The sequence below is a fragment of the Poromitra crassiceps genome (genome assembly GCF_964638095.1).
Source record: "Poromitra crassiceps genome assembly, chromosome: 1".
NCBI lineage: Eukaryota > Metazoa > Chordata > Actinopteri > Beryciformes > Melamphaidae > Poromitra > Poromitra crassiceps.
The window spans coordinates 68570793-68596795 of NC_139623.1; the positions used below are offsets into that span (position 1 = coordinate 68570793).

At 47.1% G+C, this 26003-nt stretch overlaps 1 protein-coding gene across 1 annotated transcript in view; it reads right to left on the bottom strand.

Moving 5' to 3' along the window:
• Nucleotides 1–5655: 5655 nt before the first annotated feature.
• The window catches only part of LOC310782550 (stAR-related lipid transfer protein 13-like), a 67758-nt gene continuing 47410 nt past the window's right edge, over nt 5656–26003 (bottom strand). The window contains exons 9-14 of the mRNA XM_083643225.1: nt 24064–24277; nt 21034–21148; nt 18360–18611; nt 17020–17237; nt 6655–6831; nt 5656–6357 (exon numbers count right to left, since the gene is read on the bottom strand). Of these exons, the coding sequence (XP_083499351.1) occupies nt 6240–6357; nt 6655–6831; nt 17020–17237; nt 18360–18611; nt 21034–21148; nt 24064–24277 (1094 nt within the window). The 3' untranslated portion in view covers nt 5656–6239. The remainder of the gene's footprint in view (nt 6358–6654; nt 6832–17019; nt 17238–18359; nt 18612–21033; nt 21149–24063; nt 24278–26003) is intronic.

Here is a 26003-nt window from a genome sequence, read left to right on the forward strand (position 1 = left end):
CTACAAGTAAAGCACATGGATTTTTTGTTTGCATTAACACATTAGTTATTTGTAAGTCGTCTGATCTTACATTATCCGCCCACACACGGGAACCTGCCAAGTCATTTCCCAGAATGATGTCAACTCCTTTGACTGGCAGTTCGGGACGAACACCGACCTCCACGTCTCCCTGTACAAGATCACAGGACAGGAACATCTTATGCACAGGCACAAACAGAGTTTGCATGCCCATCCCTCTTACTGGAACACAGCCACCAGTATCTGACCTTGGAGAAAAGGGTAGGGCTGCCTCTCTCACAAAGGTGTGCAAAGCTCCTGAGTCCCGCAAAATTCTAACTGGAACTTTCTCGTCACTCCCAATGATATTTACAAATCCATCAGACATGAATGGAGCATAACCCAAATCAATTTCAGAAATGTCTATTGGCTTTATGTGCATTTGAAATGGAGCCACCAGTTCTGTTGCATCACCAACAATAGGATTATGAACGGGTGCAGCCAAACCAGCAGACTTCACATGGGAGATTTTACTTTTGTCTTTTAACAAAGGACATTATTTTTTCCAATGCCCCTTTTGACGGCAATAATTACACAATTCTGCATCTTTTTTCCCATTAGACTGTCGTTCAAATTTTGAGTCACTTTTCCCATTAAACTTACGTTCCAATTTTGGGGATAAAGCTTCAGCTTTCTGGGATTTCTCAGTATTATACCGCTCACCAAAGATACGTTTGTGTGTTAACACATATTCATCGGCCAGCACTGCAGCCTCATTAGGACATGTGACTTTGTGTTCATTAATGTATGTTGCGATGTAATCTGGAACATACTGTTTGAACTGTTCTAGAACTACTAAGTCACATAATTTATCAAACGTCTTTACTCCCGACGAGGAGCACCAACGGTTAAAATGTGAGATCAAATCCCGTGTGAATTCCACATGTGTGTGTTTACCAGTCTTACGCCAGCCCCTGAACCGTTGGCGGTATGCCTCAGGAACTAACTCGTATGCCTTCAAGACAGCAGATTTTACTGTGTGGTAAACTTTACAGTCCTCCACAGATAGCGCGGAGTAAGCCTCTTGTGCTTTACCTGTAAAAACACACTGCAACATTAAAGTTCGTTCCTCATTAGGCCAGCTTCTGGAAACAGCAATACGTTCAAACATAGAAAAAAATGTTTCTACATCCTTTTCATTAAACTTTGGCATTAACCTTAAGTTACTTGCAATATCAAAACGGGAACCTGAGGTTTCCACATTTAAAGCAGATGCAGACATTTTCCCTTCTTTTATCAATCCCAATTTCTGCAATTCCAAATCCAATCTCATTTGTTCCTTTTTGTATTTAATTTGTTCCAACTCCTTCTCATGTTCCAATTTTAACAGCAGTAATTCATCAAATGTTAACCCAGCCATAGGAGAAGTTGCACCAATCTTACCTCCCCCGCCCAACAGCACACCAGCTTCTTCCAGGTTGGCCCTTATGCTAATTTTTATTGTTTCCTTCAATCCCCTGGGGTCAACGTCTATTTTGTAATGCTGAGCCAGCTTAACCAATTGTTCTTTGGTGCATTGCTCCAGCAACACCTCAGATGGAGACTGAATGAACTCATCCAAAACGGTAGCCATAACCACCGACCAAAATCTAGAAAACTAAATTAACCAAATTGAGGTAAACTCTACTAACAAAAGTGGCCAAAAACCTGAATTCCTCCCCTGCGACTTCTTCGTACAGATACTTGCGGTGGGTAATTATACACATTTCAATCAGGGGTTGGAAGGCAACTGTAAAACAGCGACCCACCAAGAGTCCCTGAAGCGTGATCCCGAGCCGATGTAGGGGAAAAGGAACATGGGAAGCTCTACCCGCATTACAGTATCTGTCACCTAAAAATAAACAAAAACATGCAACAGACTCTCTATTAGAACCTGCTGCCACAGAGGAGAACAACAGTAAAACAAAATGCCACACCAAACATTTTCAATTAGCTGCTTACCTCAAAAGATTGAGTCCAAGATGAATTAGATTAATTCTCTCCAATTAACAAATTACTAGTAAGAGAACAAAAAAAAATGCTCCCCAAATTAACCAAATATTACTGCCATGTGTGATACTCCAACCAAACAAAGTAGCAAAATACTACCAAAATTGTTTTGACGAGCCCCCATTTGTCACAACCTGACTCAAGTTATGACAAATATGGAGACCACACATGTTGTCAAGTTAAATAGAATTGAATTTATTTAAATCAAAAGGTACTATCAGTAAGTCAGTAATGTCTGTCGTGTGTGGATGTGTGAAAAAAGTTCAAATCAAAATCAAACCAACCAAACCAACCAAGTCAAACAAACCAACCAAACAGGGCAGAGAGGGGAGAAAGACTGACTGCTCAAATCCCAGTTAAGTAGGGTGAGCAGTCACACCCACACAGGTGCACCAGATCTCAATCAGCCTTCTCCTCAGCCCAGCAACTCAACAGACCACTGGTCTGAAGGGCCAAGGGGCTGTCACACTTTCCAAATTAATTCATGACCTTCACACTTTAAGTGGGGCAACAGCACCACTCAATGGACATAGGTGCCCCTAACAAAATAAAATATGAATTGTCAATGGCTTCATTTTGAGGCAAGGCTGCAGCTTCCCATTTCAAAAATATTCATTATGTGATATCTTCATTTGTTTGCTTTAAAACAATGTAATATCAGAGACAGTCAAACTAAAGAGCGTTCTAATAACCAAGAGACAGTGTTCAGTTCTTGTGTGATTTTCTTTAATTCTCATGTTTAGAAAGGATGGTTCTGGTCTCAGTCATTTTGTCAGAAATAACCAAGCATCAGTCACCCTGGTCTCCACGACTCAGGTTTGGAGCCACTACCCACCCACACACCCCAGGGCTCTCACACACACACACACACACACACACACACACACACACACACACACACACACACACACACACACACACACACACACACACACACACACACACACACACACACACACACACACACACACACACACACACACACACACACACACACACACACACACAAACACTGTCTGTTCCCCAGCAAACAGCACCCACACAGGATTTTGGTGGCAATGTAGAGATCATTGTATCATAGCAACACCATAGCAACGCTGAAGAAAAACACGGTAATGCCATGGCAGAGCAAGCTTTAGTTTGCTATTGCTTTAGCATGATGGTGTGTGGAAAGTTCACATTTCAGCATATCAATATGATAGGAAGACTGATAAGCTAAGATGTTTTATCTGCTGGCACAGAAAGCGTCACAAATTACAGTACAGGCTGTTCGTATATCTAAACTGTAGATACACTGGCACATCCGTGCATGTATACACACACACACACACACACGCATGTCACACCCGTGTGCATAGACATGTATGCAAGCACACATGCGCACACGCACACATAGACACACAATTTCAAACAAGCTTCCCAGAAGCAGTGAAATGGTCACATGTCTTAGACATTGTATAAGATGATAGCAAAAAAATCAACAATGATACATATACAGTGATATATGACAATAATAACTTTAAAATAACATTTCGATAAGATTAACACTGAAAATAGTGACAGAGTAGTTTAAATCAACAGTGATATTCAACACATTGTATCCATAGCAGGGGTTAAAGCAGATGTATGGACCCAATGAGCATTTCCCCCGTCTCTGTTCCAGATCCCTCATGTACTTGATCTGTTCCAGATCCCTCGTGTACTTGATCTGTTCCAGATCCCTCATGTACTTGATCTGTTCCAGATCCCTCATGTACTTGATCTGTTCCAGATCCCTCATGTACTTGATCTGTTCCAGATCCCTCATGTACTTGATCTGTTCCAGATCCCTCATGTACTTGATCTGTTCCAGATCCCTCATGTACTTGATCTGTTCCAGATCCCTTGTGTACTTGATCTGTTCCAGATCCCTCGTGTACTTGATCTGTTCCAGATCCCTTGTGTACTTTATCCTTCTCACAATGTGCTGCTAATGTGATGTGTACTCATACTGTACTGGCCTCCATCATACCTACTCACAGGGATTTTTATAGCATATGTATATATATATATAGCATACGCCCTCTTTTCCAGGAGTGTCTTTATCTGTGAATCATTCTATGGATAAACAAGTGCATTTCACAGACAAGCACATAGACAAGCCATGAATTAAGAGCTTTGTTAATGAGGCAGGTCTGGCTTTTTTTTAATCAATAGTTTGTGGTTGTGGAAATTACACTGGGTCACTGCTGAAATCTAATCATACTTATTGAATGGAATGTGGATGTAAGATGTCATCATCAGAAATCAGTTATGTTGTTTTATGTTTCCGAAATCAACCACTGTGACCAAAATCAGGTCATAGGCCAATGTGTGGCATCCCACTGGATTCTAGTAAGATGCGGCTTCATCGCCAGTCTAGACAATTACACATCTGTTGAACAATTTGAATCAGATAAGCAAACTATATACCACTAACAGGCTACATAGAAGGATATAGAGATGGAGTTAAGACGGATTCTTCAAAAATGATGATCACAAATACAGTATGGGCATACTGCTTTGCCACATGCATCATTTTATGCATGTATGTTATAGTTATGCTTATCAGTAGGCTACACATAGGCAGCAATAACTGATATGAAGATGATCACTCAGCAAATGAAGATTGGGAGGTTAACCAACACCAACCCTAAAACTACAGTTTCAGTTAGGAAACAGTTTAAAGCAGCATCTCATTCATGATCATGCCTGCCAGTGCTGGATTCTTCTGTTCAGTAGAGCCACAGCTTTTCATGCGCTAATCATTATGCAAAGTTTAGATGAGCGATAGTAATGATTGGAATCCAGATGGCTCTCCATTCAGGCACAGAATTACATACATTACATTTCCCGAATAGAAACTGATGCCAGTCAGTTTTGACATTTCATATTGCATTAAAAATGGTGTTGATAAAAAAAATTGAAGGTTGAGGGAAAAACAAAACAAATGTATGTTGTATGAAGGCTCTGAAAAATGGTTTAAATGCTCCTTATGTACACAACACCCCCCCCCCCTCTTTCTCATGATGCATACGATTACAGCCAATGTCATGAAGCTCCATCTGCACGAATGAGCCAGGAAGACGCTGGATGTTAGCACCTCTGGTTCCCTCACGAATGAGCCAGGAAGACGCTGGATGTTAGCACCTCTGGTTCCCTCATGAATGAGCCAGGAAGATGCTGGATGTTAGCACCTCTGGTTCCCTCATGAATGAGCCAGGAAGACGCTGGATGTTAGCACCTCTGGTTCCCTCATGAATGAGCCAGGAAGACGCTGGATGTTAGCACCTCTGGTTCCCTTGTCTCAAAGTCAATGGGACTCTTGGATGGGGATTTTGGTTAAATGCTTGAAATAAGGTCGGTGGTTAAGAAAAGTTTATGAAAAAGGTGAACTTTGTGTTCAGCAAGATCATCTTCACAAATGAGGACCACTTTAATCATTTTTGAAGCGTTTTTTTTTTAATCTCAATGTTTATAATGTTTATAATGTTTATAATGTTTATAATGTTTATAATGTTTAGGAAATGCTTAAAAAATCATGAAAGTCCTCATTTGTGAAGATGATCTTGCTGGACATGAACTTCGCCACTTCATAACCTTTTCTTAACCACAGACCTTATTTCAGGCATTTAACCCGAAATCCCTATACAAAAATGCCATTGACTTTTAGAGCGGAAGTGTATTGACTCCTGGGTTATCCTACAAAAATACATACTCTATGGCTCAACTAAGAAAACCAAACTAGCTTATTTTTGAAGTATGAAAACCAACAGCGGTGCAATACCACCGTTCAGCCATGAGGACGATGGCATGAAAACTCATAATCCATACTGTAAGTTGAATAGGTAGTAATGTGTACTTCTAATGCATGTTGACTCACATGCTGTTATCTCTGAGATATTGGTACATCGGGAAAAATATGCTCCTCCCTTTTGTATGTGAATGATTCCAGGCCGGTTCAGTATGGTACAGTTGGTACAGTTCAGTATGGTACAGTTGGCTCAGCAGGGTGAAAAGACTCCTGGCTCGAGGTCTGTCAGAGGAGGTCTATTGCCTGGATCTAGCATTTCCTAAATCCTTTGTTTACCCATAACCCCCAGTAGATGTTTGCTTCTCAGGCCCAGCTGCCCCAGCAGTGTCACCCACGATAAAGCTCCATCTCAGTCTGCAGTTCACATTTTGGCCTCTGTGCTTGTCTGATCTGGAGGGTGAAAAGAGGAGCGGATCCTCTGGGCTTCATTAACACACAGGTGACCAAAAGCCTTGTTGTACCACTCGATAGACCGGCCCCTGCAACAGGAAGAGCACACAACACGCATGACTGTTTCCACCGTCAAAATACACTTTCATTCACTCTCAATCACACGTTTAAATGAAAACACACACACACACACACACACACAGACACACGCACACACAGAAACACAGCACACGCACGCACGCACGCACGCACGCGCACACACACACACACACACACGCACACACACACACACACACACACAGAAACACAAGCACACGCACGCACGCGCACGCGCACACACACACACACACACACACACACACACACACACACACATGCACACACACCTGAGGTCCACTCTGGAGATATGTGTGAGTCTGGTCTTCCCGGCGCCGCAGGGCTCCAGGAGGTACTGGGACTCCAGGACGACGCCCCTCACGGCTCCCATGCGCGGGCTGTCATCGTGCTCGACGGACACACACACCAACGCACAGGAGCCCTTACACAGCTCTGTACGCCATGATCTGAGGAGAGAGAGAGAGAGAGAGAGAGAGAGGGAGAGAGAGAGAGAGAGCGAGAGAGAGGGGGCGGGGACAAGACACATTTGATGTGGGAATAATAATAATAATAATAATCGGTCTTATATAGCGCTTTTCTTAATACTCAAAGACGCTTTACAATTAACAGCTAAACGTGTAACATAACTAAGGACAGGTGTTGGACAGACACATGTGGAGGTTAGGAAAGGGCAGGGGCAGGGTGGGGGTAGGTATTCGGGGCAGGACGGAACGGGGCAGACGGGACAGGACATATACATCTAGGGAGCTACAGGGTGGGAGGGATAGGGGAGGTGGATGATCAGATGTTATAGGCTAGCTTGAAGAGATGGGATTTAACTTGGTTTTTAAAAGAGGAAAGGGTGTCAGAGTTTCGGATGCTGGGGGGCAGGGAGTTCCAGAGAGTAGGGGCGGCAATGGCAATGGCAATGGAATGTGAGCTATTGTTGTTTGGTAACCTTTTGAAGCGTTGCAGCCGTTTCTATAAGTGACGTGTGTGTCCGTCCATCTGTTTGTACCATGAGGTGAGTCTGAGGCTCAAAGCCGGTGAAACCAGATACTGTATAGGTGAAACACGCACGCACAAACAGTGACAGGGCTCGACGTTAAAGAGGATTTTGTAAATAATCGCTGTTGAATAATGCACAGTTGATCCCTGGAGCGGACTTTCTGTTATATTGTTGAAACTGCAGTGAATCAAGTTGGATTTCCTGAACCGCTGTAAAACCCGGAGCGGACTTTTGGGCTGTTGTTATGTTATCTCACCACTATAATAACACGGAGGCGTGGTGCACAGTCGCTCAGACGCCTGTAACCTAAGCCCCTCCCCCGACTCCTCGCTGAAACGTGAAATTGAGTTGAATGTCTTTGTTGTCATTGTACCAGCCAGTCAGGTGCAACCAAGTTAGGTTGCGACTCCCCTACTCGATGCAATAAAACAAGCGTGAATTCGCTATATGCCGGGAAGCTCACTATTGCTCAGCTACGCACATGCGCGATTGTACGTTGGTGCACTCGCTGCACGTGCAACCCCGAGTGGCCAGATGATTGTTTTGACCAGCAGCCAGCAGAGCAGGAAAAACTTGAAAGTGAAAGTCAAAAAGTGCGCTGCTGGTCAGAGAGGTTTTCTAATGTTTACAGAGTGGATTCAATTGATATTTTGTTGATCCAGTTGCTGGGGTTTTTTGTTCTAAGTTGCTGTGCATCCAAGAAACAAGTGAGTGTTTAATGTTTGTTGTTGTTTGTGTGGAATTACGTTTGTATTGTGTTCTACATGCGCTGGATTCGTCCGCCATGTGGCTCCTTGTTGATGCTGGGTTGCAGTGCCCGTTTGCTGTTCACTGGTAGTGCCTTGATTTGACAGTTCACTAACACAGACCACACCATAGTTCGAAACAAAATTAATTTATTGTAGTCGAGTGTTTGGGTGCAAGTCGTAATGGGGTCGGTGTGCGGGTGATGTTGATGATGTTCGACGTAGTCAGGAACCCGGGGGGGGTTGAGACTCAGGGTGGGGGTAACGTCTCCGGTGAAGCGCCTCTTCCGTGTGGAGCGCGGCTTCACAGGGATGGAGTCCCGGCTCCATCAGCCCCCCCCGTGGTTCCTGTGGGCAGAGGATAGAGATGCAAGGTTATGCAGATGCCAACAGCAGCCCTAGCTAACATGTTTTAGAATTGTTGTGGGAGGAAACCGGAGTACCCGGGGAAAACCCACGCAGCACGGGGAGAACATGCAAACTCTGCACGTGCTGCCCGTAATGGAGTAAAATAGGGTTGGGCGGGAGGGTTGTTACGTCTGATGCAAACAGGGTTTGGTGGGATTGTGGCGTTATATATAGGCTACAGTAGATTGGGTTGATTGAGCCCAGGTGAATGGATTGGAGGAGGTACAGGTGATTACGTTTACGTGGTGATGAGTGACAATGGTGTGGTCTCATGTTCCTGAACCTCAGTTATCTCAATAACTCCATTTCACTAACACAGACCACACCATAGTTCGAAACAAAATTAATTTATTGTAGTTTGAGTGTTTGGGTGCAAGTCGTAATGGGGTCGGGGTGCGGGTGATGTTGATGATGTTCGACGTAGTCAGGAACCCGGGGGGGGTTGAGACTCAGGGTGGGGGTAACGTCTCCGGTGAAGCGCCTCTTCCCTGTGGAGCGCGGCTTCACAGGGATGGAGTCCCGGCTCCATCAGCCCCCCCAAAAGTGCTTCAGATGGCCATGTGCGCATGGGCTCTTCGGACGTCTTCGAGGTTGTTGTGGATGTACGTGTGATAGGCTTGGGAAGACCAGCGGCCCAGGATTCTGACGGTGTGGTCTGGGAGGCCTTGTCTGGATGCCGTTGTTGCTGCGCCGATGCGGAATGAATGGCCGGAAAACAGATGTGGAGAGATTCCTGATTTGAGCAGGACGTGGCGGAGGTGATGGTGGAACCAGAACCGTGTGGCCACTCGGCCCGATTCGGTCGTGAACAGAGGATCGTGGGGAGAGGAGTGTTTTGCTAATCTTCCGTTGACGTAGTTGATGATGGGTTCGTAGGGACTGAGGAATGAATTCAGGCGGAAAAGAAACACTGGGTGAGAGAGGCCGACTTGGTCGGTCTTGCTCCTTTTTAGGTTGTACCTCAGGGTGTCGGGTGAGTGGATGGAGATGTCTGACAGGCTGGCGTGCTGTAAGGGGTTGTACTTGGAGGAGTTGGTGGTGAACTCTGACCAGTGGAGGAAGCCGAAGAAGGCCAGGAGAAACATGGCTTCAAGGGTGGAGTCGATGGCGGGAGTCGAGTACCCTGCACGGAGAGTTAGGATACACCTGGTGAGGAGGTCGGTTGTCAGGGGAAGGCGTTTGGGAGGAAGTCGAGGCTCGGCCTTTCGGAGGCCTTTGATGAGCATGGTGACGTGGGGGTGAGAGATGGAGGCTGCAGGTGCTCCGGTGAGTAGTTTGATGAAAAAGTTTATGCCGCTGAGATAAACTTGGATGGTGAAGGTTCTGATCCTGAGAACTGTGTAAGTGATGGAGCTGGTGACGGAGATGGTATTGACGGACGGGAAGGGGAGGTGATGGGCGTTATTGAATGCTTTGAAGGAGCACCAGCCAGAGTAGTATGAGGACAGGGTTTTGGGGGCTAGGCTGTTCAGGATGAATTGTTGCGTGGCGGCAACCAGGTGGAGGAACGGAGGATTCAGGGGAAGATGGTGGTCGAAAACGGAGGGATCGGTGTCGGGTGCGGGTCTGAGTGGGGTGCCAAGGATCTGAATTTCTGGAACGAGAAACGAGAGAGGGAGTCAGCGATGGAATTGCAGTGACCGGGAATGTGGGCGGCTCGGATGATGAACTGGTGTTGGGCAGAAACCAGGGTGAGTCTGCGGATGAATTTCATTATGTCCAGTGATTGTGAGCGTCCTTTGTTGATGATGTTGACTGTGCTGAGGTTGTCCGTGTGAATGAGTATGACCTTTGTTGACCATTCGTGCCCCCATAAGATAGCTGCGATAATGATGGGGTACAGTTCCAGGAGTGCAGAGGATGGTGTGAGGAGGGACATCTCCGGCGGCCAACCGGAGGCGAACCAGCGACCCTTGTAGTATCCGCCGAAGCCGGCGGAGGATGCGGCGTCCGTGAACAGCTGGATGTCGTCTGGCTGGGTTATTGCGTCCTCGTAAAAGAAAGAGATGCCGTTCCACGATGCGAGAAAGTCCCGCCACAAGGTGAGCTCCAGCCTACACCCGTCGTCTAGGGTGATGTAGTTGTGGAGGGATGGAACGGTGGTGGCAAGAGACAGCAGGTGGGAGATGAAGGAGCGGCCTTGGGGGATGATGCGGATGGCGTAGTTGAGGTGCCCAAGCAATGACAGGAGCTGATGCTTAGTGCAACGGCAGGCGAGGAGGTGGTTGGAAATGTAGAGGAAAATGCGGTGGAGTTTCTCGGTCGGAAGGGAGGCCTGGAAGGTGACTGAATTCAGGGTGATTCCGAGAAACTCGAGGGACGTGCAGGGCCCTTCCGTCTTCTCCGGGGACAGCGGAACCCCGAGCTGGAGGAAGACGGACTTGAGGGTGGAGAGGTCGTGTGCAGGGGGAGCTGATGGTGGTGAGACTGTGAGGAAATCGTCTAGGAGGTGGACGATGTATGAGATGTGGTGTTCGTTCATCAAGATCCAGCACAGTGCCTCAGAGAGAGTGTCGAATACTTTTGGGCTGCTTTTGCAACCAAAAGTGAGGCGGACGGCGAAATAATAGGACCCTTTCCACAACACTCCGAAAAATCTCCAGAATTCTGGCTTGATGGGCAGCACCTTGAAAGCACTGGTTATGTCGGCCTTCGCCAGCCAGGCACCACGGCCGGCGAGGCGGATGAGTTTGATGGCGTGGTTAATGGTGTGATAGTTCATGGAGAAGTCCGGGCTGGGAATGAGGCTGTTAATGCTAGGAGTGGATGAGTTGTGGGGGGAGGAGAGGTCGATGATGAGGCGCTTTTTTCCGGAGTATTTTCGTGTTGCGATTCCTATGGGGCTGATGCGGTATGTGATGAAGGGAGGGGCTGGGAATGGGCCAATCATGAATTTGTCAGCCACCTCCTTGGCCAAGAGCCTATCTACCGTGTCTGGCTCGGTGAGGGCTGACTGGCGGTTATGGCAGGTGAATGATGTGGTGGGAGAGGTCATGATGCCCGGGTGAAAACCAAAAGTGAAACCGTGGGTGAGGAAGTGAACGAACTGTGGGTCGGGATGGTTCCTTAAGGCGTGTGTAAGTGCTGTGATGTTGACCGGGGTGCTGACTTGGTACAAGATGGCCCGCCCCTGTTTGTCTGTTGCACCCTGTGAAGTCGGGCCTTGGCCCTGCATGAGTGGTTTGGGAGTGATGGGAGGGAGGAGGGGCGTTGCCGAGCCGTGAGAAGACTGAGGGGGTGGGAGCGGGAGGGGCTGTGGGATGAGGTAGTGTGGTGGCGACGACGCAGATGGTGGCTGGGTGGGAGGGTGCCCCGCACGAGATGCAGTTAATGGCACTGCGTGCCGCAAAGACCCTGCAGTACAGTTCTGCATCAAGTGTGCCCCAGTAAGTTCCCTGGTTGAACTGTTGCAGCCGGCCTGCTGCCTGGGAAGCGAAGAGGATGTGATATGTGTAGAACGCTGTTCCCCCGAAACGCAAGGCCAATTCCAAGATGGTGGAGAGGTAGGCGTCTAGTTCGGCCCTGCACTCGGGGTACACTGTGCAGATGGTGTCTCGGAACAGGGAGAATGAATATGCAAATTCGATGGAGTTTAGCTCCCTGGAACGGGAAGGCCTGGGAGGCTTGAGCTGTGATAGGCCGTAAGCTGTGAACAGTTCTCGAGGGTGGGTGGCGTCAGCGGTGGAGGGTTGGAGGAGTGTGGCGAGGTCGGTATAAGCACCTGAGAGCATTTGCTGCCTGAGTGCGGAGGAGACCGGGGAAGGCGTTGCATGCTGGGGCTGAACGGCCGGAATGGCGGTGGCTAGGGTGTAGGGTGTGGCTGGGGCGGGCCCAGCGGACGGATGGACGGGTGCTAGGAGGGAAGGAGGGACAGACATGTTATTGAATACATTGGGGTGATGGGGGAGGGTTGGGGGGCTGAGGAGGAGGGTTGGGGGAGGGGGGGGGGGGAGGGTGTCGAAAGGGGTTAGAACAGGAGGAAGATTGATGTCGTAGGCCATGGTGGCCGTGGCAACGGAAGCGGACGCTGCGGGCGGGGGCCGTTGGTATAGCGCCGCAGTGGCAGGCGGAGCTAGCGGGGCTCCGGAGCCGTGGGCAGAAGGAAGAGGATGGGAGAGGAGGGGGGGACGAAGGGACGTGTGTGCTTGGGTAACTAGTGATTGCTCTAGCTGTGGGAAGGTGGAGAGCAGAGCTGATAAAACCTGATATGCATTGGGGTGATGGGGGAGGGTTGGGGGGGTGAGGGGGAGGGTTGGGGGAGGGGGGGGAGGGTGTCGAAAGGGGTAAGAACAGGAGGAAACGAGTCGATGTTGGAGGCCATGGTGGCCGGGCGGGGGGGGCGAATGCTGGGGGGGGGGGGGGGGTCGAGGAGCCGCGATGGCAGGCGGAGCTCGCAGGGCTCCGGTGTCATGGGCAGAAGGAAGAGGATGGGAGAGGAGGGGGGGATGAAGGGATGCATGTGCCCGGGTTGCTAGTGGGTCTTCACCCTGTTGGGAATTCAGGGAAGACAGAAAATGTAATACAACGTTAGCTGTATTGGCAGAGGGATTTGCAGTGGGAATGGGTGCTGATACAACCTGGCTCACGGAAGCAGCAGCAGTGTGGTGGGCGGTGACGTCACTGGGTAGGTAGGAACATTGGGCTTGGTTGGGTGTCGGAGCGTTTGCCGGTGGCACCAATCCGGAAGTCAAACGCCGGTAGAGGGTTGCCTTGTTATCGGATCGGATATATGGGATCCCTCTGTCGCGGAGTGCCTGTTGGAGGCGTACAACAGTCCAGCTGGAGATGGTTTGTTGGCGGGGAGAAACGGCCTGTGACGAGGCGCCGGCGGAGTGGTGTCGAGGCTGGGGGGACGGGCCAGCGGAGCGGTGTCGAGGCTGGTGTGACGGGCCAGCGGAGTGGTGTTGTTGAGGCTGGAGGGACGGGCCAGCGGAGTGGTGTCGAGGCTGGTGTGACGGGCCAGCGGAGGGGTGTTGTTGAGGCTGGGGGGACGGGCCAGCGGAGTGGTGTTGTTGAGGCTGGGGGGACGGGCCAGCGGAGTGGTGTTGTTGAGGCTGGGGGGACGGGCCAGCGGAGCGCTGTCGAGGCTGGTGTGACGGGCCAGCGGGGGAGGTCGCTGATCGGCGGCCGAGCCGTGATGGTAGGCTGGCGGTCGTGCCTCCTGAGCGGTGGCCAGCTTGGGAAGAAGGGCCAGCTGGCGCACCGCGGTCGGGTGGTGGGCCGGCACGACGCCTCTCGTGGCGGCCGCCTCTCATCCTCGGACCCCGGCGTGTTGGTGGAGAGGACGGGGGTGACCGTGCCCGCGCTCGTCTGTACGGCGCTGCTCGCCTGACCACCCGGTTTCGGCCCCGGGACTCCCGTGATGTTGGAGTGGGAGACATCGCGGAGCTGGTGGAAGCGGAGAGGGTGGCGGCTCGCGGTGGAATCTGCCCCGGCGGCAGGGATGCGCGGGACATCGGAGACTCCGTCACCGTGGTGGGGCTGCCGAAGAGGTCCTCGTCGGACGCTAGGAGATAGAATTCCCCTTCGCCCGGCTCTGCTGCCATGGTGAGCTTCTTTTGCTGATCTAATTCTGCTTTCAGTGGCTGTGGATCTAATTTGTTGTTTGTCGTTGTTCGTTTCGAAATGTTTTTTGTTTTTTGCTTAGCGATCAGGTTGTTACGTCTGATGCAAACAGGGTTTGGTGGGATTGTGGCGTTATATATAGGCTACAGTAGATTGGGTTGATTGAGCCCAGGTGAATGGATTGGAGGAGGTACAGGTGATTACGTTTACGTGGTGATGAGTGACAATGGTGTGGTCTCATGTTCCTGAACCTCAGTTATCTCAATAACTCCATTTATTGATGTTTCTTTGTATTGTGCGAGTGCCAGTTGTTTTAGCTGTATGTGATTGACTGTGCTAGAAAATGTGTTTGTTGGGCTTATTGGGGAGAGGGATTATATAATTTATATGTGCTGGAAATATTCTCAGCTGTTTACTTATTATTTACACATTGATGTTTATTTGTAGATTGATGTTGAGTTGAATGAGTAATGTATATTTGGTTTACTGTATACATTTAGGGCATTTGCTGTAACAACAAGTATAATACAGATTGTAACTGCTATTTTCATTTGGTTTCAGAACCACACACATACCTACCAAGTAAACCCGGGCCTGAACATTCAACATCTTGAGTGTACATCTTTACTGATGCCCCCTGGTGGTCACAAACTTTAAGAACTTTATACAGTCCTAGCATTCATCAAAACAACGATATTAATGTGATGTGTGTAGTTATTCATATCTACTAGCCTCTTCATTTTGCTCTCAGACTGCCCCAGATTAATGCATTTTATTTTAAAATGTACAACATTTCTTTATACCCCCCTACTGGGGTAATATTGACTTCTGGGTGGTGCAACCCCTGTTGGGAAGGTCTAGAACAGCGTTTCTCAACTGGTGGGTGGCGACCCAAAGGTGGGTCGCAGGGCCGTTTTGATTGGGTCGCGGACATTGGCCAATTTTTTTTTTTTTTTCATATTTCATTTGAGTTAAATTCAGATTATTGAAACTGGATTAGCCTGACCAGTTTTACTTGTTTAACAAGCTGAAGCATATGCTCTGCCTGTAATTCAAGAGAAGTCTGCCTTTTCATTTCATATTTAATTTTAGTTCAATTCAGATGATTGAAACTGGATTAGCATGGCCCCAGTTTAATAAAAAGTTATGACCAGTTTAACTAAAAAGCATATAGCCTGCCTGTGATTCAAGAAAAGTCTGCCTTTTTATTTCATATTAGTTAAATTCAGACTATTGAAACTGGATTAGCATGACCAGGTTAACTTATTATTATTATTATTATTATTATTATTATTATTATTATTATTATTAACTTGTTTAAAAACATATAGGCATGTAATTCAAGTCTGCCTTTTATTTCATATTTCATACAGTTCAAATAAGACTTTCTGAGCATGACCAGTTTGACTTGTTTAAATTTAAAAACATATAGGCATGTAATTCAAGTCTGCCTTATTTAAATTGGTTTTTAGCCCTAGTTGCACTTCTGTTGCACTTTTTTGTTCATTTGAGGTTTATAACAGTGCATGAAGGCATTGTGCATTAAATTAATGTGCTATTTTTTGTGCAATAAATTTGAGTGGTTTAAAAAAAAATCTGAAATTTGGGTCGCGACTTCATGACAAGGAAAATAGTGGGTCCTGAGGCTACACCAGTTGAGAACCACTGCTGTAGAATCACCTATGGCTGCGCATGTGCTCGAGCAGGTGAGATGAAAGCGTGCGAGGGCACTCTAGAAATGAGCGCGCAATCTAGAAATGAAAGCGCGAAGTGAGCGAAATTTCTATGATTGTTGAAGCTGGAGTGGACTCTGAGTCTGGAGTGATCTTTTGTATGACAGTATTTGAAAATGTTCTTATGTTAGGAAACAGATTCGGGAGGTTGTATGAGGTGAATATTGGTTGTTTCAGACAGTATTTTGGCTTCAAAAGAATGTTGCAACTCTTGACAAGCATTTTTATATTTTAAATATATTTGTTGTTATTGTCTTTGAATCAGGCTAAGTGCAGGATTTGGCAAAACATGATTCACAATACTTCACAATACTTTAATCGTGGTTTACTGTTCACTAGAGTTCAGTAGTAGTTCACTAATTTAGTACACATTTGGGCCATTGATGACTTCTTGTAAATGAAATAATGTTAGAAAGTTAGAAAATGTATCAATTTGCTGGAACTCCCTCAAGGACTCCTGGAGCCGAATGCACCAGCTGGGCCCGATGTTGTGATTTGAATTTACACAGAGTGCACCAAGCCTGACTTACCATGGTCGTAGCTGCGTGAATACGTGCTTGTTGCCAAGCAACACACTTCTCTCAGATGAGCTCGACAGACAGCTCCAACTCTGCTCAAACTTATAGAGTTGTATTCAAAGCATAGCAACGTTCTCACAGCTAAATTTAACAGCGCCAACACAAACAAACAGAAACAAGATGCATGGAATCACAAGTGCAATCAGTACTGAATGCGATGGCGGACTGCGCACTGCGGGCAGTTGACGAAGTCAGGAAGAAATGGAAAGATTTTCCGACGTATCAGCTTTTAAAAACCCGCCGACGAGCGGAGGTCCTGCACCCAAAACGTCCATTCACAGCACATATCGATCTATATTTTTGGAGAACATTCCCCCGCATCACAGGAAGGAACGGCACTGACAGCACAGAGCTGTCAGTCCCGACAGCGCAGATCAAGATGAGACAGCTGTCAGTGAGTACGTGGGTGTAACTTTTACGCCTGCTCCATACAGACGTAAAATTTACACCCAGGCACAACGCATACAGGGCTTAAGACTACATGGTGCACTAGTCATAAAATTGATTTAGTCGTAACTTTGAGTTCTAAGTCGGACGTAACGTTACACCTAGGCGTACGCCCAGCTGGTGCACTCGGCTCCTTGTGGTCACATGACTCCATGAACGTCACACTGACCTCAGTACCACGTAGTCCGTGCTGGGTTGAGGTGCCATGCTGCGGCAGGAGAACTGGTACACGTCTGTCTGTTTATCCAGCGTCTCCAGAACCTTCTCCTGCTGCAGCTCGCTCTGCCACAGGGGGCGCTCTTTCAGCAGCCGCTGCAGCACCTCGCCAGGAGGCACCGACATCTCCACAGACACTCGCCACCGCCGCAGAGGGTTGCCATCTCCCACCTTACACACACACACACACGCAAGCACGCGCACGCACGCACACACACACACACACACACACACACACACACACACACACACACATCATGGTGTCAGATATAATATGTGCAAAGATTACTGTTATACCTAATTATGGATTACTTTAACAAATTTAATTAATTCCAGGTTTGTTCATGTTTTTCAAAAGAGTGGTTTCCACTCCAGTTGGGCTTACTGTGGAGAGAAATGGCTGAAAACCATCAAACATGGTATATTATCTGCTATATCCTCCTTTTATATAGAAGGGAGCAAGTGGACTCTGTTTCAAGTGGGCAATATCTGTTTTAATGTTTGTCCCACTGATGATATCACAATGTCTATGACATCATCAGTGATGTCATCAGTGACATCATCATTGACCAAAATCATCTTATGACATCACTGATGATGTCTCGCTGGCCAGCCTCCTCTCCCTTCCGTCCGAGGAGTCTGGCGCCGCACGTCTCCATAGTGGGATTGCGATGGGCGGCGCTTAGCGGCAGTGCCCTTGGAAAACAGTTTCAAACAATCCAACTTGCCGTTTTCAGCGTGTAGCAACGAGCTAGCGTGTAGGTTTCTGCCGTTAGCTTGCTCTGATTGACATGGTCGGAGCCAATGACAGAGTTTGTAATAAGCCGGGAGCGGACATCCGGCAGCGACTGAAACAGTCGCTCCAATGGGAGAGCAGAGTAGAGCAGGGGAGGGTTTATCCCAGTTATGGAGACCTGCAGCGCCAGACTCCTCGGACGGAAGGGAGAGGAGGCTGGCCAGCGAGACTACATAATCAGTGACAGTGATGTCATCAGTGATGCGAAGTTGAGCAATTGTGCGCTACGCATGCCAATAGAGCAGGCGAGGCCATGCAGCAGCTGAGCTGTGTGCGAACCTAGTTCCTGTAAAGTTACACATTTGGAAAAATACCTGATATTCCCTGATTTCCCTAAAGAATTTATCAAAATTCCTGACTTTCCCTGTCTGCAACACAACTCTTAAAATTTTGATATTCCAGAACTTACTTGACGAGTGGGAACCCTGAAAGCGAGAGAGAGAGAGAGAGAGAGAGAGAGAGAGAGAGAGAGAGAGACTGAGAGAGACACCACAAACCTTTTTAGATGCCAGGTCCATATGATCAGTGGTGGAGCGGGACACCCAGCCTTTGCTCTTATCCTTGGCCTCTTTCAGCAGACTCTGGACCAGCCCTTCCAGGTGCGCGTGGTAGGAGCCTTCCTCGTCCTCGTCTTCCTCCTCCTCCACCTCCACCTCCTCGTGAGCCTTGCACAGCTCACCCAACGGGAGTGCCAGCAGCTCCGCCTCCATGTAGGAGTTGCGAGACTGGGTCACCATCTCCTCTGGGATCTGAGGTACAGTGGGAGGACACACATCATGGTAAATGGTAAATAGCGCTTTTAACCAAAGCCATCAGATCAAAACAATCAGTAGGCTCATTCACCCATTCATACACCGATGGCGGCACGCTACCACGCAGGGTGCTGGCACACCATCAGGAGCAATTTGGGGTTCAGTATCTTGCCCCGAGGACACTTCGACATGCAGACTGGAGGACCTCTTTTATCCAAAGCGATTAGTGGACGACCCGCTCTACCTCCTGAGCTAAAGCCGCCCCACATCACATCACACCACACACACACGCATGCACGCACACACACACACACACACACACACACACACACACACACACACACACACACACACAGACAGACAGACAGACAGACAGACAGACAGACAGACAGACAGACAGACAGACACACACACACACACACACACACACACACACACACACATACACACACACACACACACACACACCACACAACACCACATCAGATCAGAGCTGGCCTAAATACAGCCTACACTCCAACACTGCAAATTCGTAGACAAATTGATGAAAGAGCGAAGCGAGCAGGTTGTTTGTTCACCTTCGGATATGAAAAGAGAGCAAAAAACATGGGAAAGTTTGCATTCGAAATCAGATTCATACAAGAATGTGATATCCGGCATTTCATTACTACTACTACTACTAATAATTAATAATAATGAATTGCATTGCATGCTTTTCTAAGTACTCAAAGCGCTCGATGCGGGGGGTGGGGTGGGGTGGGCTGAACTCATCCACCACCGATGTGTAGCACCAACCTAGGTGATGCGCAAGAACGCTCACGACACATCAGCTCAGCACACATCAGCTCACCACACATCAGCTATCACGATGGAGAGTTAAGGACTGATTGAGCCAATTCGTGAATAAGGGATGATTAGGTGGCTATGATGGAAGAAAGGCCTGTGTGGGAATTTACACCCCATGTCTTGTGAAGAGTGCCGATGGCAGACAGAGAGTCAGGACCTCCGTTTAACATCTCATCTGAAGGACGGCGCTCACTCACAAGACACAGTCCCTGTCTCTGCCCTGGGGCATTGGGGATGGGGATATATTCATGAGACCTGAGGAGAAGAGCACCACCTACTGGTCCTCCAACACCACTTTCTGCACCAGACGATCTCCCATCCAACGACTGATCACAGCCAGACCTGCTTAGCTTCCCCCCAAAAAAGCCAGCAATGTAGTACAGGAGCCACTGTGCTGGCGAGCATCTGTCACATCTCTTGCAAATGATGGATCATGCAAAACTAGAACAATTTGTGGTAATGATAACTTTCTCTATCTTTTAAATATTAGATGACAATTTCCAGGTAATGCTATATACTAGTGAGGCCGCAGTTATAACCGCGCTGACCGCGGATATCCCGCCCCGTGGGTGGGGCGGATCATAAAAACAAACATTCTGATTAATAGCAGATGGGTTGTGGGCGGGTGAAATGATGAATCATTAATGAGGAAAATTCATATTAATTATGTTTTCTAGCCTATTGTGGGATAGCAGAGGACCCCAAAGGACCCAAGGCAGTGGTCAACAATAGCCATGTCACCAGAACCTCAAACAGGAGTCTCCCTGAAGACGTGTTGGAAGAGAAGACGCAATCGTATTTTCCCATATGATGAGGCCAATCCTGTCTTGATTTAAATTTAAAGCTATAGCGTTAGCTTAGTAGCCTAGGCTACACAAGGGCAACTGCTGGACTGGACATAATCTGACTCCCAAAGCATGGAAGTTTATTTGGAGTCCTGGACTGCAGCGATCGCACCAACGGCAGCAGAAACAATAAGTTCATCTCCCCAATGCGAGACTCGCTCCTTTATAGCATTGTGAAATGTCGGGTGCACGGTGGGCACGGATCTATAAATAGTAGGAAATAATTTGCACAGATTTATGGCGGGGGATGGTTCATGCATAGACGTGGATTAGGATTATGCATAGTACAGTAGTATTTTGTGAAATTAGCTCATATTACAGGATAGGCAAAAAATAAGCCTTGGCTTCAGCCTATTCCTTTTTTCTGTCATTGCTTGTATAAATTGTATTTGTGTGAAATGGTTTGATATGTACATGTATGATGATGTTCTCTTGCTGTATATTCACACAAATTATTACATTTTGTTTGTGGTTCATTATAACGTATGACTGAAAATAAACCATTCATTCATTCATATTTGGAAAGCACATTTAAAGAGTCACAATAAACACGACAGACAGTACGAATTCTGTCACGCATACATCACTTTCACTCTTATGAGATGAAAACCTAAGAATAACAGGTAGCCCATTAGAGAAAAATGAGTGGAATTGAAAGTGACAGCAGTATGGGCTGCTTTCAGTAAGTTTTCAGTACTCTTTCACCATCACACCTTGGAGAGCCTGACCTGAAAGAGTTGTTGGCACTCGGTGATCATGTGCGCCAGGCCCTGGGTGGCAGCCAGGTTCTCACTCAGGTCCTTCTGATCGGGACGTCCCGTGGTGTACTTCCTCTGGATTGTCCTTGAAGAATAGAAAATACACAGAATATTTGATATACTGAGGGGCACAGAGGAAATGCACTCCTTGATCATTAAAATATTCGCCACAGCAAACTTATAAGCAGCTGCCTCTCATAGCCTCTATGCAAATAAAATGTATATAAACCAACACAGGGGCTAGCTCATAGTTCCATTTGTGAATCCAATGCAGAAGTAACTTAAACCTGCACTCTTTCAAATGGCCTGCAGGGGGCGATTCCACTGGCTGCAAATCAAGTCTGATTGTATGGAGGTGAATCGGAAAATGCCCGTACTTCTCACTTGATTTATGCTGCCAGTAAGCCATTTCCTAATGGGTTTATGGTCTCAATCATCAGTGTCAAGTCTTCTTCAATACAGCTGATTATGTATTATTATGATGTTCCTTTTGTCAATTATGCAAATAGATGATAAAGCAGACTAAGTACTAGGGCGTGATTGACAGGTCGCCTGTCCAGTGATCATGCAGCCCTAACCCTATACTAGTCTCGCTGGCCAGCCTCCTCTCCCTTCCGTCCGAGGACTCTGGCGCCGCAGGTCTTCATAGTGGGATTGCGATGGGCGGCGCTTAGCGGCAGTGCCCTTGGAAAATAGTTTCAAACAATCCAACTTGCCGTTTTCAGCGTGCAGCAACGAGCTAGCGTGTAGGTTTCTGCCGTTAGCTTGCTAGCTAGTTAGCGTTGTTGTTTTCACTGAGGCAGCAGGGCACTATTTACAGCCACACACACGGAGGAGGGAGCGGAAGCTGCTCTGATTGACATGGTCAGAGCCAATGACAGAGCTTCTTAAGCGGGGAGCGGAAATCCGGCAGCGTCTGAAATCGACGCTTCCAATGGGAGAGCAGAGTAGAGCAGGGGAGGGTTTATCCCAGTTATGGAGACCTGCGGCGCCAGACTCCTCGGACGGAAGGGAGAGGAGGCTGGCCAGCGAGACTAGCCTAACCCTAACCCGATCATGCAACCCTAACCCTAACCCGATCATGCAACCCTAACCCTAACCCGATCATGCAACCCTAACCCTAACCCGATCATGCAACCCTAACCCTAACCCGATCATGCAACCCTAACCCTAACCGATCACAGATCAATAGCAGGCCACGTTGCTGCTCTTCTCATCCAAATTCAGGTCACTTCTGGCTCCAAATAACCAAGATCCTGACAGTGAAGATGCCAACCTCGAGGCTTCAAAACAGGAGTCCAAAAACCAGTGGGTGACGTCACCATAGCTACGTCCATATATTGATATGGTCTATGAGACCAACGTTGATAGCAAATAACACAAAAAACACACATGTCATATCATGCACGTACAAACAAACGTGTCAATATGCGGTGGTGTATTGATGTGTATTAAACATCCACATTTGCTTTATACATGCGTTAGCCTATTTGACATGCGTTACATGAGTTATTCTTTCAAACTTTCATGGTACAAACATTCTCATGCTGTGACATGCACTTTGCTTCTAACACTTTACAGTACATACTGTACGATGTTGCAGTGTGCTGTATAGCCGGGCCCGTATTTGCAAGCATAGCAGATTACTGGATGATTAAAATATTGCAATTTTTTACACTTCTCATGGAACGACTTTTATTTACATTTATTATTACTGCTATTCAATAGCTTTTGTCATCTTGACACTTCGCGCGGAACTTTGCCATTATATGGCCTTATTTACATAAACGCTGTCTTCAGCATCTTGCCATTCTTTGGCTTTTGATCGGAACGTCTTATTTACAGGCTATTCTATAGCATTACATTACATTACATTACGTCATTTGGCAGACGCTTTTATCCAAAGCGACTTACAATAACACATTTTTGTCAGCAATAGAGCAATCAACTATGCAACACAGTCTATGACAACTACAACCTCTGAAGGAACAGTGGTACAAGTTTAGTTTTTTTTTTTTTAGTTTTTTTTTATATCTATAGCACAAAGTCTAATTGATAAGAGCACTATTCTATAGCACAACCTATCTGCTATTCTATAGCAAATTTTGTAAAACACACAAACGGCTTGTGTGAGTGAGATCCTCTTCCCCAGCGAGTGTCCTATTTGTGGGTCTTTTTCAAAGTCGGAGCAACCTGTCACCGCTAATTTTCATGGTGTGTGTGAACCACATAATCATTCAATAATTAATCATAATTGGCTTAGATGCCTTACCCTTTTTCTTTATGGCTGCCACACACCACAAAACAGCTCAGGTCGGCAAAATGCTCCAGCTTTCAAAACGCGACACGTTGAGGCGCCAATTATGATGAGGATAATTTATATGATGTACATATATATATTATATGTCATTTTGAAATAATAGGACACACTCTGAGTAGCTGAAGATGGATCTGATTTTATGAATACTAGGCACATCTTTTTATACTGGCCTTCACACGCATACCTTAAGTTGACACAATGAGAGGAAACCCCACCACCTAGCTAATCTTCCCTCAGGGAACTTCTATCCTGTGCCTGTGCACAGCAGATATCAGTCTCCTGGCATGTGCTGGTTTTTACTTTCAATACCAAATTACCAATACAAGTCAAATGTATATCTGACTATATATCCATGTGCAAATATGCACATTTCTCCACAACAAATGCAGGATTATACAAGAAATAATAATTTTAATAACAATACTGATGTGTGTGTGTCTGTGAGTGTGTGTGTGTGTGTGTGTGTGTGTGTGTGTGTGTGTGTGTGTGTGTGTGTGTGTGTGTGTGTGTGTGTGTGTGTGGGTGGGTGTGTGTCTGTGTCTCTGTGTGTGTGTGTGTTTGTGTGTGTGTGTGTGTGTGTCTGTGTGTGTGTGTGTGTGTGTGTGTGTGTGTGTGTGTATGTGTGTGTGTGTCTGTGAGTGTGTGTGTCTGTGAGTGTGTGTGTCTGTGAGTGTGTGTACCTCGGCGACAGCGTCTCGTTCTTCAGTATGTTGAGGTGGAACAGCGAGGGCCCCAGACACACTGCCAGATTCATCTGAGTCATCTGGTTCTCCTCCACCAAGGAAGTGACATCATGCAGGAAGTACAGCAACGTCTGCAGCACCTCCCTGTTTTCGTCGGACATCAACAAAATGGCCGCTCTCACAGCCTGCAACCTCTGCTCCTTTGGGACATCTACAGAGAGAAGAGAGACAACGTGAAACAGAATGGATCAAAGAATGTCATGGCTGTCTCATTACATTATACACACCTTTTCCCGTCTTTTAATACACATTACGTTTGCCGTTTCTGATCAAAACAAACAAACAAAAACAAAACACAGGACACACACGCACACACACACAGTGAAATGTTCTCTGCATTTCTCCCATCCAGGCTCGTCCTTCCTCCTCAGGGCAGGCCAGGAGCGGTGGGCAGCTTTCTCCTCAGGGCAGGCCAGGAGCGGTGGGCAGCTTTCTCCTCTCAGCTACCGGGGACCAATTTCCTCTCATGATCTAATGCATGTTTTTTAGTGGGGGGTTCATATTGATGTTATGGAGGAACCCCCAGGGGAGCACGGGGAGAACATGCAAAAACTCCACACATAAAGGCCCTTTCACGAGATAGCCAACCTGGGGCCGGTTGCACCAACTGGTCTTATGCCTGGTCGTAACTCCTACGTCGGTCTTAGTTAAGACCAGTCTTTAGAGTGGACTTACGCCTGTTGCACCAACAGGGCTTACGTCTGGTCTTAACTATGCCGGTCGTAGCGATGCGCCTCCATGTGAAAGCATGGGAATGCCCACTGGAATGCGACATGCGACCTGTTTAGAAGAGTGTGCTGATGTCAAATGACGCTCCGCTGATGGGTAATCGGCTGTAATAGTGTGGCTAATGTTAGCGGCTAACTGTTACTTGTCGTTACTTTACATGGCAGTAAAATGCCCCATAATGACCAAATTGATTTAACTTTTAACCATTTCGATTTCCACTTTCCATACGGACCCCCAGCATTGGTTAGTTGTTTATAATGTGACTATATTTATAATGTTTATAACGTGCTCCAGCTTCCGGTTTATACTATCAATGGTCTGAATACAGCCAGGGGTTGTAGCTATTGCCAAACACACAGGTGAAAACCGTCTATACTGCACCTTACGCCTGCTCTGGACTAGGCGCAATATTTACGACCGGTCTTAGTGAGAAAAAGGCTTGGTGCAACCGCGTAGCTGTTAGGTCGTAAAGTTACGACCGACTTAGCTTAAGACCAGTCGTAAGACCAGTTGGTGCAACCGGCCCCTGGGCAGTAGGCACTGAAGACATGGGGGGACACACCCTCAGCGCCCACAGCCTCCCAGGCGGGAATCGAACCCAGGACCTTCTAGCTGTGAGGCGACAGCGCTACCACTGTGCGCCACCGTGCCCCCAAGCCAAAAAGCAAGTGACATGAATTTATAAGCATTTGAGAAGCTAAAGATTACTTTTCATATTAGTCTAGGACCTGGCTCAGATATCTATGCACTTCATTTAGGAGAGAATATCTCAACTGTTATAGATTAGGTCATATTACTTGAGTATTTATTTTCCATCAACGTTGACTTTTACTCTCACTTTGGCTGCCTGCAATTGTCAACTCGTTACACTCATTTCTAGTCTGAGATTGCACTCTGTTTACCGAATTTCTAGGAGGGGAACCACCCAGGTGAAATCCAGTTTCCTAACCAATCACCAGAGACCTGTATTTTACGTTAGTTACTCCAGTCGAGAGAACGTAGAAAAAAAAACATCTCCCCTTTGAATACCTTCCAAGCAGTGTGCCATTTGGATTTCAAAGTAATTGGTATTTTTAATCAATTTAAAACAGCCTCGATAGCAGGTGGCGGCCGCAGCCATTGGCTGGGTTTCCCAAAAGCTTCTTTGC